The 18,240-nt window shown below is 45.2% G+C and overlaps 1 protein-coding gene across 1 annotated transcript in view; it reads left to right on the top strand.

Annotated features, from left to right (window-relative positions):
• MYO3B (myosin IIIB) overlaps nt 1–18,240 on the top strand; it is a 3,387,754-nt gene that overhangs the window by 201,897 nt on the left and 3,167,617 nt on the right. The window contains exon 3 of the mRNA XM_069616181.1: nt 2,521–2,655. Coding sequence (XP_069472282.1) covers nt 2,521–2,655 — 135 coding nt within the window. The remainder of the gene's footprint in view (nt 1–2,520; nt 2,656–18,240) is intronic.

Here is an 18,240-nt window from a genome sequence, read left to right on the forward strand (position 1 = left end):
AAGTCCCACCATGAAATAATTTACACAGAAATAAATTCACTTAGATTCATTAGTGTTTCTGATAGCAGTTTGCATTGTATATTGGACTCCTTCTTGTCAGTCTGAATCAAAGAAAGGGGATATGGCAAAATTAAAGTATTCGGTAAGGCAAATCATTGCTTTATGCCTTGTATCCTGCAAACATTTACTTTTCAAAATTAGATTACTTTACTTTTTCATTTTATATAAAAGGGAAAACATGTACACTAGAGTAACAATTACTCAATGCAACAACATAAACATACTAAGCACACTCCACTGAGGATCAAAAACATACAAATAACGGTGTCAGTCAGGCAGAAAAAGAAAACAAAAATGATTGTTTTACCATTTAAGTTTGTGTTATTTTGCAGTATATCTGTCTAACTACACACATAACTTGATGACGGAAGCCACATAGACATAATCACGGGCTCAGGGGTCTATGTAATTCAGATGGTGAGATGCCTCCCCGGGCCAACAGACTCACCCTCAGCTTGCATCAGGGTATATTCTTCCTAATTGATTTCAAAAGTGGTACATAAGTATTTCTTCCGATTAGAATGCACAAAGATAAGACACAACTTACAGTTGCGGTAAACATAAGCCTACATTCCTACAGGGCAACAGAATTAATCAGTTGTGACTGGATGTGCTACAAGCCACTAGACATGAGAGAACAGAAAGAATGTCTTACACGTACCACAAACGTTGATAGTTCCAGGTTCTTAATAGGGATCAAGTCACCCTAAGTTTAGCAGCGTCATCTGTGATGCTGAGGGTATACACACTGAGAATGCTGCATCCCCTGTAAATCATGGAATAAAACGGGGAGAAGAGTTCTATTCTTGGTTCTTATGCTTAAAAACTACTATCACTAGCTATGATCATGATTGAATGTGACCAACAGGACTTACCGAAAGGATGAATTACCCCCCCGGGAGGCTGAGCAACCTTTGTCTTGGCTCCAACAGATTTTGGATTCACACGAAAAATCTGTATCGCGTCTCATCTAGAGCGGCAGACATATGATGAGGGGAGTGTCCACATGACATATCTTGGTATTGTATACGTTGCAATGCACACGGCCATGTTGCAAGGTAGAGCTTCTATATGTTCGCAGTGGCAGCGTTTGCTCACATAAGTAAAACAGCAAATAAGTGTTCCGGTGGCTTCTAGCACATCCCATCACAACGTATTCATTCTGTTGCCCTGTAGGATTACAGGCTTATGTTTACTGCAACTGCAAGTTGAGTTTCATCTTTGTGCGTTCTAATCGCAAGAGATACTACTGTAATACATTTGAAATCCATTCGGAAGAATTTACCCTGATACAAGTTGAAATTGAGTCTGTTGGCCCATGGAGGCATCTCACCATCTGAATAAAAAAACTCGCACTAAATTTTTTATGGTTGCAAAGCACACCATATGGTTATGGTGTGCTTTGCACCGATTGGTGGAATTGCCACACAGGGTGTTTCTTTGGTGCTGTATTTAGGTGTTATAGATGGGTAACTATCACGTTGCTTTTACCTAATTTTTTTACCATAGTAATCTTAATGTATTATTGTGTTTTGGTTCTCAGGGGTTCCCTTTGGTCCTGATGAAGGTGGAGTTAAACGACATTTCTGCCAAAACGTATAGCCTCTTTTGAAACAGCAGTGGACATAGCTGAAAGACTGCACAGCAATAGTGACTGCAACTGTACTTAACGTAGACCCATGAGCTGTGATTATATGTATGTGGTTTCCGGTCATCAAGTTATGTGTTTAGTTAGACAGTTAGTCATACTGTGAAATAACACAGACTCTACTTGAAAGACAATATTTTTGTTGTCTTTTTCTGCCTGACACACATGTAATTGGTGCATACATTATGTGTATGTCTTTGATATTCATTGGAATTTGTTTAGTATGTACATGTCGCATTGAGTAATTGCTTCTCTAGTGTACATGTTTTCCCTTTTTTACAAAATGAAAAAGTAATCTAATTTTAAAAAGTGAATGCTTGCAAGATGCAAGCCATAAAACAATATTTGCCTTATCGAATGCTTTAATGTTGCCATATCTCCTGTCTTTGATTCAGACTGCCAGGAAGGAGTCTAATATACCCTACACACTGCAATTAGAAACACTAATGAATCTGTGAATTTATTTATGTGTAAATTATTTCCTGGTGGGACTTTTTTCTTGAATCTCTGGGGCATCGGTAGCAGGAAACATAGGCTTGTTTTAAAAACTCTACGGAATCTCAGAAAGGCATGAAGTCTGAAGGCGAGGGTGTTCTGGGTTCCTACTGGTAAAGAGGAATCTGTACACTGACATAAAGGGGTGGGTGTATTAAGTAGGTCAACCTGTTTTCTGTGCATTGTAATGTAACACAGTTCACATTAATTCAAAATGCTTCATTAAGTTCATGCTCCCTTTTGTTCAATAGATTAATGTCTGTTTTAATTTATTATGGTCAAGTGGGTTCCTTTTTTCAATGTACGTTTTTCTTTAGGATGTGGACGAAGAAATTGAAGCAGAGTACAACATTTTACATTCCCTTCCCAATCATCCCAATGTTGTTAAGTTTTATGGAATGTTTTACAAAGCAGATCCATTTGTGGGAGGACAGCTATGGCTCGTTTTAGAGGTAAGATTCCTGCAATGCTACTTCTTTTGTTGAACATGAAATATAATATTACTGTAAGTACTGCCTTTACTGCCCCTCAGACAGGTTGATTGAAAGTCCCTACTTTAGGCAGAAGCCTGCTACACAGTGGAGCGGGAGTGGGGAGAGGGGTGTTGGTGAGGGCTTGAGTGCTGTACAGCTTTCGCCTTGACACAGGCACACTCTTGAGGAAAACATTCCTGCCCTAAGTAAAATCACTGTTTCGACACGTAAGCAAAAGTATCCTTGAGCCTCGGCTTCTTGTCTTCCTCAGCTGAAGCATTATTTCCTGCTTCCACATGCTTATGTTTTCATTTGGCAGTGAACCTTATAGACCGAGTGCTTCGACAAGGACGCAATGGCTTACATTCAGTGTCCTTGTATGCCATTTTCTCACAACGCTTCAAGTTCTATTACCCACATGCATGTTTAAACTCTCAGCTCAAGTTTCAAGTAAGACATTTTGCAATTGATGACAAGCAGCATTCTCTATCAAGTGTCTTGAACCCTAGAGGTCCTTTTACTCAGAATAACTTCTCAAACTACACAAAAATGACTGACTCAGGAAGTTGGAAAATAACACTGTTTTAATGTCAATTGTCTAAAACGGGGAGTACAGCGGACATTAATGTACGTCGCAAAGCATAATCTCAATAGGTTTCATAAAAAATCAAATTTATATACTAAAGGTTCATCATACATGACGTCAGACTACGTGGCAAACTGAGAAAACCTAAGGGAGGTTGTGGTTGGCTCTAAGGGGATGTCTAATTATACTTTCTTTATAGGATAGGATTGTGATTGGGTCTCTATAGTCAGGTGGGCACTCATGCCCGCCCTTAGTGCAAGTCATAGTGCAAGTCATCTTCAACAGTAATTAGAAACACAACACTTCATTGGCTCTCAAACTATAAGGCTCCTTGTTATACGGCCCTCTATAATTGGTTGGCACGCTTGTACCCTTCTGGAATATTTGATGCTCTAGGAGCACTTAAGCTGGTACCCCAGGTGCTGGTGGGTGAATCCCCACCCAATTAGCCTGTCATCTCTCATCACTCATGCCGTCTGCTATTCACATTGTCTTTGAACGCTGCCTTGTAGTAGCTTCTCATCTCTGGGAATATAAGAGAGTGCAACCACTCGCTATCTTCAATCTGGTGCACCATGCTCCTCGTCTATTTTCATCCTCAGCTCACATGATCAGAGACCGTGACTTTTCTCATATTCTAGCATTTAATAGTCTTTAATGAAGAAACTTGGCACTCATGGTGTTCTCTCTTTGCAACTTAACAAGGGATGCCTCGGTGTCATGATCTCTGCTTCCAAAAGGTCAGGGTTTTACCAACTCCCTTGGAAGCAGATCCATAACCCAGGTTCCGAGTGCCAACCAGTCCCAATTGGGACCTTTTGGACCCAGTCCTGGCGCCAGTGGCACCAGGCTCATAAATATGCCCAGTCCCAGCGCTGGAAGCGCCGGGCTCATAATGCTTGGGTGGACTTACCTGCAGCAGACCATGCTGCTTACTTGCCTGCCAGTTGAGCCTCTGATCCTCTTCTGTTTGGAACTACTTTTCCTGTTGGGTGGGGCAGGAGCCACTCCCTAGATTCAGAACACTGGAACTCTTCTGGAAAGCAGGAACTCTTTTCTTACCTAGGCGTGGCTGTGGAAGGAGACACCTAAGCACTACAGGAGGCTATTTAAACCACACCCGATGGATGAATCTTGCTTTGCGTTATTCTGCATCCTCTGCAGCAGAACGCTCATCGAGTCTTCTGCATCTGATCCTGGGCCTAAGGAAAAAGGCTTACCATCCTGAATCCAGTCTTCAGCAACACCTATAAAGACAAGAAAGAACAGGTTAGCATTACGGTCTTCAGTGACAGCTCTTCACTTACCTGGTCCATCGGCTGTCACCAACGCCTCGCGCTGCATTCCGGCATCTGAAAGACAAAGGCTTACCTACTCTTCGTGCGCTCCGGAGGTCTTCACACTGCATTCCGGCATCTGAAAGACAAAAGCTTACCAACTCTTCGCACGCTCCGGAGGCCTTCGGCGCTGCATCCCGCATCTGAAAGACAAAACAAGGTGCGTTTAAAGACATTGGGGAACTTTAATACTCACGTGCCATTACTCCTTTCCACATCTAACCCAGTGGGTATTTCGGCAGCCTGCAGCCGCTCCGAACTTGTACCTGCAAAATAAAAAGACAGTTAGAGCGCATCGTGAAGCAGGCAACAAGCGCTTACTTACGTGCTTCCAGGCGCTTCTATTCATCACACGGGCTCCATCTTCAACTCACTTCAGCCCGTCATCCGCCATCGCCGGAACCCTGCAAAACAAGAAACATCATTACTAAAGACTTTAAAGACATTAGAATTACTCGAAACTTACCGTTCGTGCAGTAAACGACGGACAGCAGTCCTCTGAAGTCAAGAGGCCTGCTCCCCTTATCCAGTGAAGAAACTGATTACAGCACCCTGCCCCGAGGCAGATGGAGAGCACGGCGTTCACTTACCTAAGACATCTTACCCTTCGAGTCAGACATACAGTGCACAGAGGTCCAGCCCAAAGAGCCAGCCGTGTGTTACACATCACCTTTGAAGATACGGTATACGCCCAGTCAAGACCGGCGCCTCTACGGGAATCAGGTGAGCGTTACAGAATGCAAAGCCTACCACAAAACTCCCGTCCAAGCGCTATGGAAACCTCGGATACCGACCAGCTAGCCCGGTTACTTGGGGAACTAAGGGCAGAAGTGCATGCAGCCCGTCAGGAAACGAACGCTCTAAGAAGGGAACTGATTATTTCCAAGGAGCGAACAGATGATCTCGCTAGACAATTGCTACAGTCACAAGCCGGACAGACCCCGTTACCCGCATCTGGGGGAAATCTTCCTTCTACATCCTCTATGAATCCAGTGCAGATCAACCTACCTGGGAATGTACCTCTGGCTCCGCCCGAACGATTTTCTGGTGACACAAAGAGGTTTGCAGTATTTATCAATCAGTGCCGGTTGCATTTCTTATGCCGGCCAGCAGCCTTTACAACTGATCAAGCTAAAGTAGCTTTCGTGCTTTCGTACCTTGGTGGCAATGCGGCAGACTGGTCGATCCCTCTAGTAAATCAAGATGATCCGGTCCTCCATGATTTTCAAGCTTTTCAGCTCAGTATGGAAAAACTGTTTGCAAGACATTCACAGGGGCAGGCCTTGGACAATGAGCTTCTTTCGTTGCGACAAGGTAATCAAGACCTTTTGGCTTATATTGCGTCTTTCAACAGACTGATAGTGGAAACTCAATGGCCTGAGGACAAAAGGATTACGCTGTTTTATAGCATCTTTGAGCTACGTGGAGAGCTCAAAGATGTGTTAGCCCAAGTAGTGAATCCCCCACAAGATTGTTCGGACTATATAGACTTAGTCGTTCAAATAGATCACAGACTGCAGAACAGGAAGGCCGATCGTTGCAAGTTTGATGCTCGAGTATTTTCCAAACCGCCAACTCCTTCCAAGGGAGTAGACTCCGGGAAACCCATGCAAATAGGGGGTCTGAAAGGTCCTCTAACACAAAAGGAGCGGGAAAGGAGAAAACAGTTGCAATTATGCCTCTATTGCGGAAACTCAGGGCACTTTCTTCGAGACTGTCCGGTGAAACCTGCCAAGAAGGCAGTAGGAGCTGCAGTTACCAAAGTTACAAACTCTGAGCAGGGAAACGACCTCGCCCGACAAGAATAGAGGTCCTCTTGCCGAGCGTGAAAACCAGTTCCGTGACCTCGCATTTCGTGATACCTATGGTCCTCATTAGCCCTGATAATCCGGATCGATTACATGCAATTGAAGCTTACGTCGACAGCGGTGCCATCGGCAATTATGTGGATCATGAAATGGTTTTGAGGATGAATCTAACTCTTTGTCCCAAGGCTGTAAAGGACGTCATTACTACGGTGGATGGTACGGAGATAGCCTCCGGGCCAGTAACGCATACCACTCAAGAGGTGACGCTAGTAAGTCAAGATGGACACCATGAGAAGATCGTGTTCGATGTGATCAAGGCCCCTCAGTTTCAGATTATTCTAGGAATACCTTGGTTAGAGAAACACAATCCTCTGATCGATTGGGGAGCAAGAACGGTCCAGTTTCCAGAATGTGTCTCTACTTGTCACCCTCCACCTGGTGTTGCACTGGCAGCAATTTCTTCAGAGACTCCCCAGTTACCTCCCGAATACCTAGAATACCAAGATGTTTTCTGGAAGGATCAGGCTAACTCTCTACCTCCTCATAGGTCTTATGACTGCCAGATAGACCTGATACCTGGATCTACTCCTCCTTGTAGTAGAATTGATGCCCTCACCGAGCCTGAGAACCTTCACCTTCGACAATACCTGGATCAATACCTGGCAAATGGGTTTATTCGTCCTTCCAAGTCCCCTGCTTCTTCAGCTTTGTTCTTCGTTCCAAAAAAGGAAGGAGACCTTAGAACTTGTATAGATTATCGCTCCCTGAACCAGATCACCGTTAAGAATAGATATCCGTTACCTTTGATCCCTGAACTCCTGGACCAAGTCAGAAAAGCATGCATATATACAAAGCTGGATCTTAGAGGAGCTTACCACTTGGTACGAGTAAAAGAGGGCGATGAATGGAAGACGCCCTTCCGCACCAAGTATGGGCTATTTGAATATCAGGTCATGCCCTTCGGACTTTGCAATGCCCCGGCCGCCTTTCAATATTTTATGAACGATGTCCTCAGAGAGCTCATAGATGTGTGTGTTGTTGTTTACATTGACGACATCCTCGTTTATTCTTCATCGGAATCTGAACATCGGAAACACGTGAAAATGGTCCTCGAAAGATTGCGTCAACACAAACTTTTCGCTAAGTTGGAAAAATGTGTTTTCAACGTGACTGAAGTTGAATTCTTGGGATTCATATTATCACCTGGCGGAGTGCGTATGGATTCAAAGAAGGTCGATGCAGTTCTCAAATGGCCATCACCATCCTCCGTAAAAGGTGTGCAAAGCATGTTAGGCTTTGCTAACTTTTACCGCAGGTTTATCCCCGAATTCTCTCGAATAGTCCAGCCCATCACTGCCTTGTTAAAGAAAAACAAATGTTTTGAATGGTCTACCGAGGCGGAACAAGCTTTCCAGGATTTGAAGACTAAATTTATCTCTGCACCAATCTTAAAACACCCTCGCCCCGAACTCCCCTACATCGTGGAAACTGATGCTTCAAGCCTTGCCATGGGGGCAGTTCTATCACAAAAGGACCCGGTAACCAATCAGTTGCATCCCGTGGCATTTTGGTCCCGCAAATTCTCGCCTCCTGAAATCAATTACACGATTACTGACAAGGAACTTCTGGCTATCAAGTCTGCCTTTAAGGCTTGGCGGCATTATCTGCTGGGGGCCCGACACACTGTTACTGTGATTACGGATCACCGAAACCTGCAATATTTGAAAACCGCAAAAGCCCAATCCTCTAGACAACTCCGTTGGGCATTATTCTTTGCCGAGTTTGACTTCATAATTACCTATCGACCTGGTACAAAGAACGGTAAAGCTGATGCCCTTTCTCGGATGGGAGTGGAAGAACACTTGATTAACCCTAAACCTGTACCAATCATTCCCGAACAAAGAATTCTGGGTGTAATCGCCACAGAATCCATAGAGGAAGTTAAGGATAAAGCCAGGCAACTTGTAACTCCAGCAGACATACAGAATTGGCATCTGCAGGGAAAGGACTTTGCAGTAAAGGACAACTTATTGTATTTCCAAGAACGATTATACCTACCCAGCACAGATTTACAGAAAAAAGTAATCTCTTGTTATCACGATTCTTTAATGGAAGGACATCCCGGTATGGCCAAGACCTCAGAAAAGATCAAGCGCTACTTCTGGTGGCCGTCTTGGAAAAAAGATATCAGAGACTTTATAATGTCCTGTGGAGTATGCGCCCAAAACAAGAGTCAAAAGGAAAGACCAGCAGGCCTCTTACGCCCTATTGACATCCCACCTCGCCCTTGGCATACGCTTTCTATGGACTTCATCACCGATCTACCTCCATGCTCTGGATACAATACGATTCTAGTAATCGTGGACTTATTCTCCAAGATGGCGCATTTCATTCCGCTCAAAGGCTTGCCAACAGCAGCAACTCTGGCCCGAGAATTTCTCGAAAACATCGTCCGACTGCACGGTTTTCCTTCGGTTCTAATTGCGGATCGAGGTAGTCAATTTATTTCTCATTTTTGGCGAAGTTGCTGTCGGTCGGCTCAAATTGATGTGAGACTATCGACCAGTCACCACCCTCAGTCCGACGGACAAACCGAGAGGACCAATCAAACTCTGGAACAGTATTTACGCTGCATGCTGCAACAAACTGAAAAAACTTGGAAAGACATCCTTTGGATAGCCGAATATGCCTACAATAACTCTGTTCATTCGGGAACTGGGAAAACCCCGTTTTTTCTTTTGTACGGCAGTCACCCTCGAACCTCGGAGTTGGATCCTCTCCAAGATCTTGAAACACCAGCAGTAGACTACCTGCATTCTACAATCACCCAAGCCTTTAAGGAAGCTGTTTCTCACCTTCAAAGGGCTAAAGAACACTACAAGAAAGGGGCAGATCAACATCGGAAGGAAGCCCCTCAATATCAAGTAGGGGATCAAGTCTGGTTATCCACCAAATATCTACCTCTAAAAGGGCCACGCACATTCAACCCAAGATACCTTGGTCCCTATTCCATCACTACCATAGTAAACCCAGTAGCGGTCAAGTTGGACTTGCCCCCGCACATGAAGATACATCCGGTCTTCCACGTCTCTCTATTAAAACCCGTGCAACCTCAAACCCGACTAACTAAATCTCCAAAACCTATCCTAGTTGATGGAGAACTCGAGTTTGAAGTCAAAAGCATTCTGGACTCCAAGATCTCCAAATCTAAACTATTTTACCTAATTGACTGGAAAGGCTACGGCCCCCAAGCGAGATCCTGGGAACCTGCTGAATATGTCCACGCTCCTCGCCTAATCAAAAGATTTCACCGAACATTTCCTGACAAGCCAAAACCCCCGGAGAAGCCCGGTTTGGGAGGGGCCTTGAGGGGGGGTACTGTCATGATCTCTGCTTCCAAAAGGTCAGGGTTTTCCCAACTCCCTTGGAAGCAGATCCATAACCCAGGTTCCGAGTGCCAACCAGTCCCAATTGGGACCTTTTGGACCCAGTCCTGGCGCCAGTGGCACCAGGCTCATAAATATGCCCAGTCCCAGCGCTGGAAGTGCCGGGCTCATAATGCTTGGGTGGACTTACCTGCAGCAGACCATGCTGCTTACTTGCCTGCCAGTTGAGCCTCTGATCCTCTTCTGTTTGGAACTACTTTTCCTGTTGGGTGGGGCAGGAGCCACTCCCTAGATTCAGAACACTGGAACTCTTCTGGAAAGCAGGAACTCTTTTCTTACCTAGGCGTGGCTGTGGAAGGAGACACCTAAGCACTACAGGAGGCTATTTAAACCACACCCGATGGATGAATCTTGCTTTGCGTTATTCTGCATCCTCTGCAGCAGAACGCTCATCGAGTCTTCTGCATCTGATCCTGGGCCTAAGGAAAAAGGCTTACCATCCTGAATCCAGTCTTCAGCAACACCTATAAAGACAAGAAAGAACAGGTTAGCATTACGGTCTTCAGTGACAGCTCTTCACTTACCTGGTCCATCGGCTGTCACCAACGCCTCGTGCTGCATTCCGGCATCTGAAAGACAAAGGCTTACCTACTCTTCGTGCGCTCCGGAGGTCTTCACACTGCATTCCGGCATCTGAAAGACAAAAGCTTACCAACTCTTCGCACGCTCCGGAGGCCTTCGGCGCTGCATCCCGCATCTGAAAGACAAAACAAGGTGCGTTTAAAGACATTGGGGAACTTTAATACTCACGTGCCATTACTCCTTTCCACATCTAACCCAGTGGGTATTTCCGGCACCCTGCAGTCGCTCCGAACTTGTACCTGCAAAATAAAAAGACAGTTAGAGCGCATCGTGAAGCAGGCAACAAGCGCTTACTTACGTGCTTCCAGGCGCTTCTATTCATCACACGGGCTCCATCTTCAACTCACTTCAGCCCGTCATCCGCCATCGCCGGAACCCTGCAAAACAAGAAACATCATTACTAAAGACTTTAAAGACATTAGAATTACTCGAAACTTACCGTTCGTGCAGTAAACGACGGACAGCAGTCCTCTGAAGTCAAGAGGCCTGCTCCCCTTATCCAGTGAAGAAACTGGTTACAGCACCCTGCCCCGAGGCAGATGGAGAGCACGGCGTTCACTTACCTAAGACATCTTACCCTTCGAGTCAGACATACAGTGCACAGAGGTCCAGCCCAAAGAGCCAGCCGTGTGTTACACATCACCTTTGAAGATACGGTATACGCCCAGTCAAGACCGGCGCCTCTAAGGGAATCAGGTGAGCGTTACACTCGGCTTCTCACGTTTTACTGTTCTTCGCAGCTGATAACCTTTTCTTGGCTGCTTCCAGTCTTTGACACCAAGCCAGTCAGCCTCATTAGCCTTGCTTCAAATTCGAGCATATTCTTTGCTGCAACACACAACTTTCAATCCGTGCTCTTCCATGGAGACTCGCTTTACTAAATTATATCATCGAATGTCCAGAACTCTTTATACATATGTGTTGAGTCTATATACTATGTATAGCCGGCTGTAACGCCCACCTGGTATCCACAGGGACGTCACTCTGCCTGTTCAGACCTCTTACGACCTCAAACCCTTCCCTGGAGGCTATTCGACTGGAGACTGAGCCTGAAACACAGGATTGGTAGACTTTAACTCCCTATTGTCTCTGTGTGCTTGAACCCCTTCTTCCCCGGGGTCCAACCCTTCCCTTTGTTCCACAGCTCACCTTGTTTTCTTGGATAGTGTGCTCTCCATCCTGCTTTCAGCGCAGGGGCGCGTTGATTGATGTGGGCTCGTTGCTGCCCAGAGGCGTAGCCAGAATGGTCTAACAAGTGGGGTATGAAGCTAATGTAGTTGGGCCCACGGCAGTGACATTAGCAACTCTAAACGGTCACACAGCGCTGGTGAGTGGGCATTTAAAGATTTTGGGTGGGCCTTGCCCGCTCAGGCCCTACCCTGCCTACGCCTCTGTTGCTGCCTAGTTACTTCACTGGCAAGAGTCCGACAGGTAAGTATAATGAGTCTTTTGAACAGTTCTCTAACTTCGTTCCTTTCCTTCCTTAGATGATGGCCGGCGTCTGGGGGATGGGGGCGTGCTGCTGAGATGAGTAGCACTGAAGGTAAGTGAGAGCGCGATGCGCGATGCACCCCTTTCGTATTTGCATTGAACTGAGTTCTTTTTCTGTGTCTTTTAGGTGCTGCAACGTTTTCAGCGTGGATGCCGGTTATGAAGAACAAATGCAGTGGGTAAGCGTGGTATGCGGCGCCTATAGATGTTTCCACGCTAAGCTGGAGTGTCTTTTCCCTCTTGCAGATCGATGAGAAGTTCCAGAGACACAGTTCCCCCAGAGCGGCTGGGAGTCAGGTAAGCGTTTGAAGCTCGTACAGTATTTAAAAATAAGCGAAGATTTACAGAATGCTTACTAATGCCTTTTTTCTGTTCTTTTCCCTTTTCCTTAGGAAGCGGCGTGCCGGGATGGGAAGGACACCGCCGAAGATGCCCGCAGAACAAAAGGAGCGATGAATGATGGGCAGAAGCGCCGCAGGGTAAGGCTGTTCCGAACTGTGTTCTTGTTCTTGCAGGAGCTGAGTGCAGAAGAAAGATGCAGGCCTACTGCAGACCGATCCGAACACGGTGAGTGTCACGCTGCAGGCGCAGAAAACGCAAAGCATGTTTCTCAGCCTGGGTGTGGCTTAAATAGTCTGTGGGTATCCTAGGTGTCTCTGGGCTGAACCACACCCAAAAGACATGCAGGTCTGGGAACCGAAATATGTGGGGGCATCCATCTTGTCCCCATCAATGCACTAAAAGTCCAATCCCCAATGTTATCCTATGGGAGTGAGTGAGTCTGGTGCCACAAGCGCCAAGTCTGACTCCAAGTGGGTCTTTGGAGGGATGGAGAGGCCCTTGAGGGCCATGTAGGTGATTGTGGCCTGGCTCCAGCCTGACATCTTGGAGGGCTGGGGACATGAGGGGCAGGAATCATGACACCAGCCTTATGAGTACTTGGACAACTTGCGTTACAGCATCTGTACAATTGTAAAACGGCTTGTGTTTTCTGCAGTGCTCTTCACATATGCAATCTTCATTCCGCTCATGAAAGTCTTCTCGATTCCTTACTTCGCCATCAGATTCTATATCACCTATACGTTTTCTTCTTTGATCCTCCGTCCCAGTGCGTCACTCTCATCTTTCTGTGACGTCATCAGTTTCTTCTTTTGACCTCTTAACACTTCTCCAGACGCTCCTCTCAGGAGACCAAAAGTCTTTCAGGGGTATTTCTCATAGGGTCTTCTCAACGGATATCTTGTCTCAAAGATTCTTCGTGGTATCGGTACCATTACTGGCGTTGCACATGTTGCAATTTCCGGTTTCCAGCAAATATGCAAATAGGGGCAGGACTTCCTGTAGAGGCATTTGGCTGCTCCTCTATAGTCTTCTTTATTATGGGTCAATAAAGACCAATGGTGGTTGATGAGCCTCCAGGAAATGGCAGCCATTCTTGCTCTGCAGGGATGAGATTCAGGTGGCCCTAGGCCCTTGGCCTGTCACAAAGAGGGAGGCACAGAACACCCATAAACCAGAGTTTGAAGTTCTTACAAAGTCTTTTTGTATGTAGGTTGTAGCTCCCCTGTAATAACTAAGTAGATATATATATCTGGGTAACAGGGTAATAACCACAATAATTTTAAAGGCACCTGCCCCTCACATACTCTGATAGCCCACCCAACTCTACAACGTCCCAATAATGCTATAAAGTTTGGCTTCGGGTAACTTGTCTGTGACTTTAACTCAACAAAAGACAGAGGATTTCTCTTATTAACCAAGTGTATGGATAGAGAAAGCAACATCTGTGTATCCCCTGTTCTATAATGATCTGCTGTCCTGAGTCAAGAAAGTTCAGGCACTAGTTTATCCAGTGAGGTTCCTGAGGGATCACCCTCGGGGCACATTTTCACAAGGTCATTCACAGTCTCGGGGAAATAAAGTGTCCCCAGGTAGTCCTCTGTCATAGCTCATCACGTGTGCCTTTATTGCCTCCTGGAATGATAGATGGCCTCTAGTGGTCGGTCGACACCTCCTGTCAACGGAGGTCTGGAATGGGCAGGTGCATAGTCTGCTCCAGCACAAGTGGTCTCTTTTAGGTGTGTTTGTCTTGCTTGGGAAAACTCTTGGAATATGCAAATGTGCATTCTTCCATTACATACTTTTTACTTTACTTTACAATATTTATATAGTGCAGCCATGGACCCAAGGGCTTGAGGGCGCTACAAGACAAAACATCACAATAAACAAATAAGAACCAGCGGCAAGAAGGTAGACTAAAAGAATTAAGATATCAAAGATAAATTGAAAGCAGATTAATTAAAAAGGTAAGTCTTCAGCTTTTTAAAAAGAATCTCCTGCGATTCAATTCTTCTCATCTCTAAGGGGCAAGCATTCCAGAATTTGGGCCTAATAGCAAAAAAAGCTGAATTAGCCGCTTAGCTATTCTACATTTTGGATCAATTAGAAGATGCTGATTGTTGGATCTCAAGGCTCTTCCGTTTGTTCTCATAGGGAGAAGCTGTTGTAGATAGTCCGGCATTTTACCGTGTCTACATTTTTGTATTATACACAGGGTTCTAAATAGGATTCTAGTCTCCACAGGAAGCCAATGGAGAGCGCTTCTGGCAGGCGTAACATGATCTCTGCGCTTGAGTTTAATAACAACTCTAATGGCGCCATTTTGGCACACTTGGAGTTTGTTACGATCAGTTTTGTCCAGTCATGTTAGGAGGCTTCAGCAGTAGTCGATTTTAGATCGTATTATTACTCTGGCAATAGTTTCAGCATTTTCTTGTGATATAAAAGGTCTTAAGTGTGCTAATAATTTTATGTAATAAGCACATGACAAGACCAGGCTGCTAACGTGTTGCTTCATGGAGAGTCGCTGATCAAAAGTGACACCAAACGTTTTCACTTTTTTTTAAAGGGATAATAGTTTTGTCTCCCAATTGAAAGCTATCATAGCTTGGACCCAGTTTTTTCAATGTATAAGAGGATCCAATGACTAAGAGCTCAGTTTTGGATTTGTTTAATGCCAACTTGTTGTAAACCATCCAAGTTTTGATAATGGTGAAGACTTTTAATAGCCAGTTCATCCAAATTGTGTGAGCCATTGCGTCTCATCCGTGTAATTGGTGACTATTACATTCTCATGGTCTAGCATGGCAAACAACGGAGCCGTGACCATATTATAGAAACAAGGAGAGGTGCAAGCCCTCTGCAGCACCCCACAGGAAATGGTAATGGGCTCAGACGTAGCCATAATACAAAATAACTTACTGTCATGGTTAGAGAGGAATGAAGAAACCCAATTGGATGCTAGGGGGGAAAAATGTGCGACCTCATACAACCTGGTGGACACGATCAAATGTGAGAACAGGTTTTGATCATCACAGTAGTATGAATGTCATCTTTAAATTTAGTAGCCTTGAGTTGTTTAATAATGGTTTCTAATTCTTCTTTCGTGATAGGTATGAAATTAAAGACCGGAATAAGAGGGGATCTTTTATAGGACCACTCTGGGGACTTGTGCTCATTGTGTTTTATTTTGTTACTTTTTTCCGTAATGTTTTCCTTAATGGTATGTAATTTATCATGCATGGCTTGTTGCACACATTGCACCAAATGTAGTTGTCTTTAATGGATCTCTCTGGTGCATGTACCCTCTGCTATATGCGTTCTCCTTCGATTGGATGTCCCCATCTGGGCCAATTTTGAATAGGCATTCTTCCACTACTTGACATTGGGCTGTATAGGATTCCCCCTACCTAGGTACTAGCTCGAAGGTCTTATGGTTGTGCTGATGCCCTGCTCACTGCCATTCTAATATAAACCCAACATTACCTTTCTGGTATCACTGATATAGGAAATGTAGTATCCCTGACTTACTTCTGCCATCTTCTTAGTACTCTGACTGATCTGTACCAATCACTGCCCTCCGGTAATCAGCAGGTTTTCTACCTGACCTGGATTCTCGCCCAAGGTACGGGATCATTGCTATACCCTAGAGTTGATACCCTCCTGGTCCCTGGATGTAATCTGTGGTGACTCTAGGAGTTCTTACACAAAGCACTTGCCTTCCTCACCTCCCCCAGTTGTTGTTCCTCCACACATCCTATTTCAGCTTTTACCCTTCCTCCTCCTCATACTCCAATTCTCACTCTTGCTACTTCTTCTCCTGCTCTCCCTTCTCCTCCTCTAACTATTCTTTGTCTCCTCTTCGCTACCTCCTCGATCTTCTTTCCAGATCTTCTTCCACTAACACCAGCTCTCCGGAATTACAACTTCTCCCTAAAAAGCTAGTGTATCTTGGTTGCTCTTTATACTTCGAGTAATGGAGTGATTGGGCAAGAAAGGCTATGATTGGCTGGCACTTACCTTCCTAATGTTCCATGGCCCTCATTGACTCCTTCCTCTTATGCCACTTCCTCCCTCTGTGCATAAACACCCCCTCCTTAGTTCTAGGTGAGGGCCATTTTCTACCGTTTTATGTTTTTTGCCCACCATGTAAGGTTCAGGCAGGAGTGTTATGGCTTCTGCCTGACCTAGTGATCTGCTTTAGAAATTCATCTGCTTTAGAAATTCATGCGGTACTGGCTCTCCATCTCTGATCTTATGTTATTAACTGAATACTGTAGTTCGCAAATTTGTGTTCTGCACAAATGGCTGCTGCATGTCCCTTCTCTGTGTTTTTTCTTTAGAGTCTGTCCATTAATCCATGTCTGGCTTTGTCCCTTGGGTGGAGGCCATGCTGGGACTCCTGCTCTGTGCTTGCAACACAGGCTTTAACCAGTGTATGTGTCTGTCTCTCCTTATCTGCCTGGGTGTGTGTATGTGAGCTTCTAACTATGCCAGCTATCCATAGGCGACACTTGTGTTCTAGGTCTCTTCGGCCAGCTTTATGAGCAATGAAGTGGAGCACTGAGGGGTCCACAATTAGGACCTCCAGGGATTGCATCACTGAGTGGGTGGCCTACCTTCGCCCCCAAACTTCACGGGTCCCTCTTTTCTGTTACAGAAGCCTCCATGACTTTTGTCAGATCCCTATGGCTTTAAACCGTCTGTGTGGCCCTTACTTAGCACAGGGTGTTCTGTATTGGAACCGTTCCATCCTCATCCTCGATAGACACTCCAATTGCCCATTCTTCTACTCGTGGAACCCCCACCACTTCCGCCAAGGCTTTTACTGACTTCTCCCCTATCTTTGGCTATGAGTAGGTGAACACTCTTCTATCGCACCATCCCGTAGTGATAAAAGCCCAGCCTTTTATGTGAAAATGTTCATTAGCATATTGATACACTGACTGTTGAATGCATGACTTTTCAGCAATGCAACACCTGGAAAACATACATGTCACGTTACCAAATTACATTAGAACCTCTCCTTTCATATATTACACCATAACACATACCTTGGCTTCTCAGCCTTGATGCCTGCGTATGCCGAGCCAGTCCTATACAACAATCAACGGCAATACCAAAGAACGACAGTTGCAAACAAAAGGTGCACATACAAGGTATATATGCTTGATGTCACAATGCCCTGGTGCCAAAGTAGTTCGTTATTTTAATTATTATGAAGCAATACAAGATGACTGCATTCCATTAAATTGGTTTAGTGTGATATAGGGGCTGCTTCTTGTCCCCACTGAGTATTAATGTAGTTTGGGGTTTCTCAAGGAATCTCCACTCTCAGTAGCAGTTTCATTACAGCCCATAATAACGGGGGAGGGGCTGTTCTGCAATTCTACAGTTGCTTGGTGATTTATGTTTTTAGGCTGGCAAATGTGTTACCCTATACCAACAGGTGACCAAGATTACTGTCCTTACTGGAGGACTTATTGCTTTTGTTTTCAATGCCAAATTATGTGCATGCGTATGTAATTCTATAGTTCATTGATTTTCTGAAGCCCTTTCAGAATGTGTTCATCTAGAAAAAGTGTGAACATTTCATGGAACATAATGCACGGTACTCCTATGTCCCGTGCCCTTTCCTCCATACTTATGGGAGGCTGTCATTTGGGGACGGGACGGAACACTTAAGCACAGTGCAAAACTAAATGTCTCTTTAAGAATTGTAAATTACACGGGAGGCACCACAGCATGGGTGTGGTCAGACCGGCTGACTGTGCTTACTGGCAATACCCAACAGTCCTTTCCTACTCGGGTATTCCCCGAGGACCTCCAGGGCTCTCAGAAAAAAAAGAGCTCCACATTTAGCAAAGCTACCTGCGTCTCTGGCTTACCACAAATAACAGGTCCCATGACTATTGCGGCCTCTGAGGCACCTTCACAACTGTCTCGAGGTGTGATGCAGTTATAGGAGCTACAAC

This window comes from Ambystoma mexicanum, chromosome 9 (genome assembly GCF_040938575.1).
Source record: "Ambystoma mexicanum isolate Mex_15411 chromosome 9, UKY_AmexF1_1, whole genome shotgun sequence".
NCBI lineage: Eukaryota > Metazoa > Chordata > Amphibia > Caudata > Ambystomatidae > Ambystoma > Ambystoma mexicanum.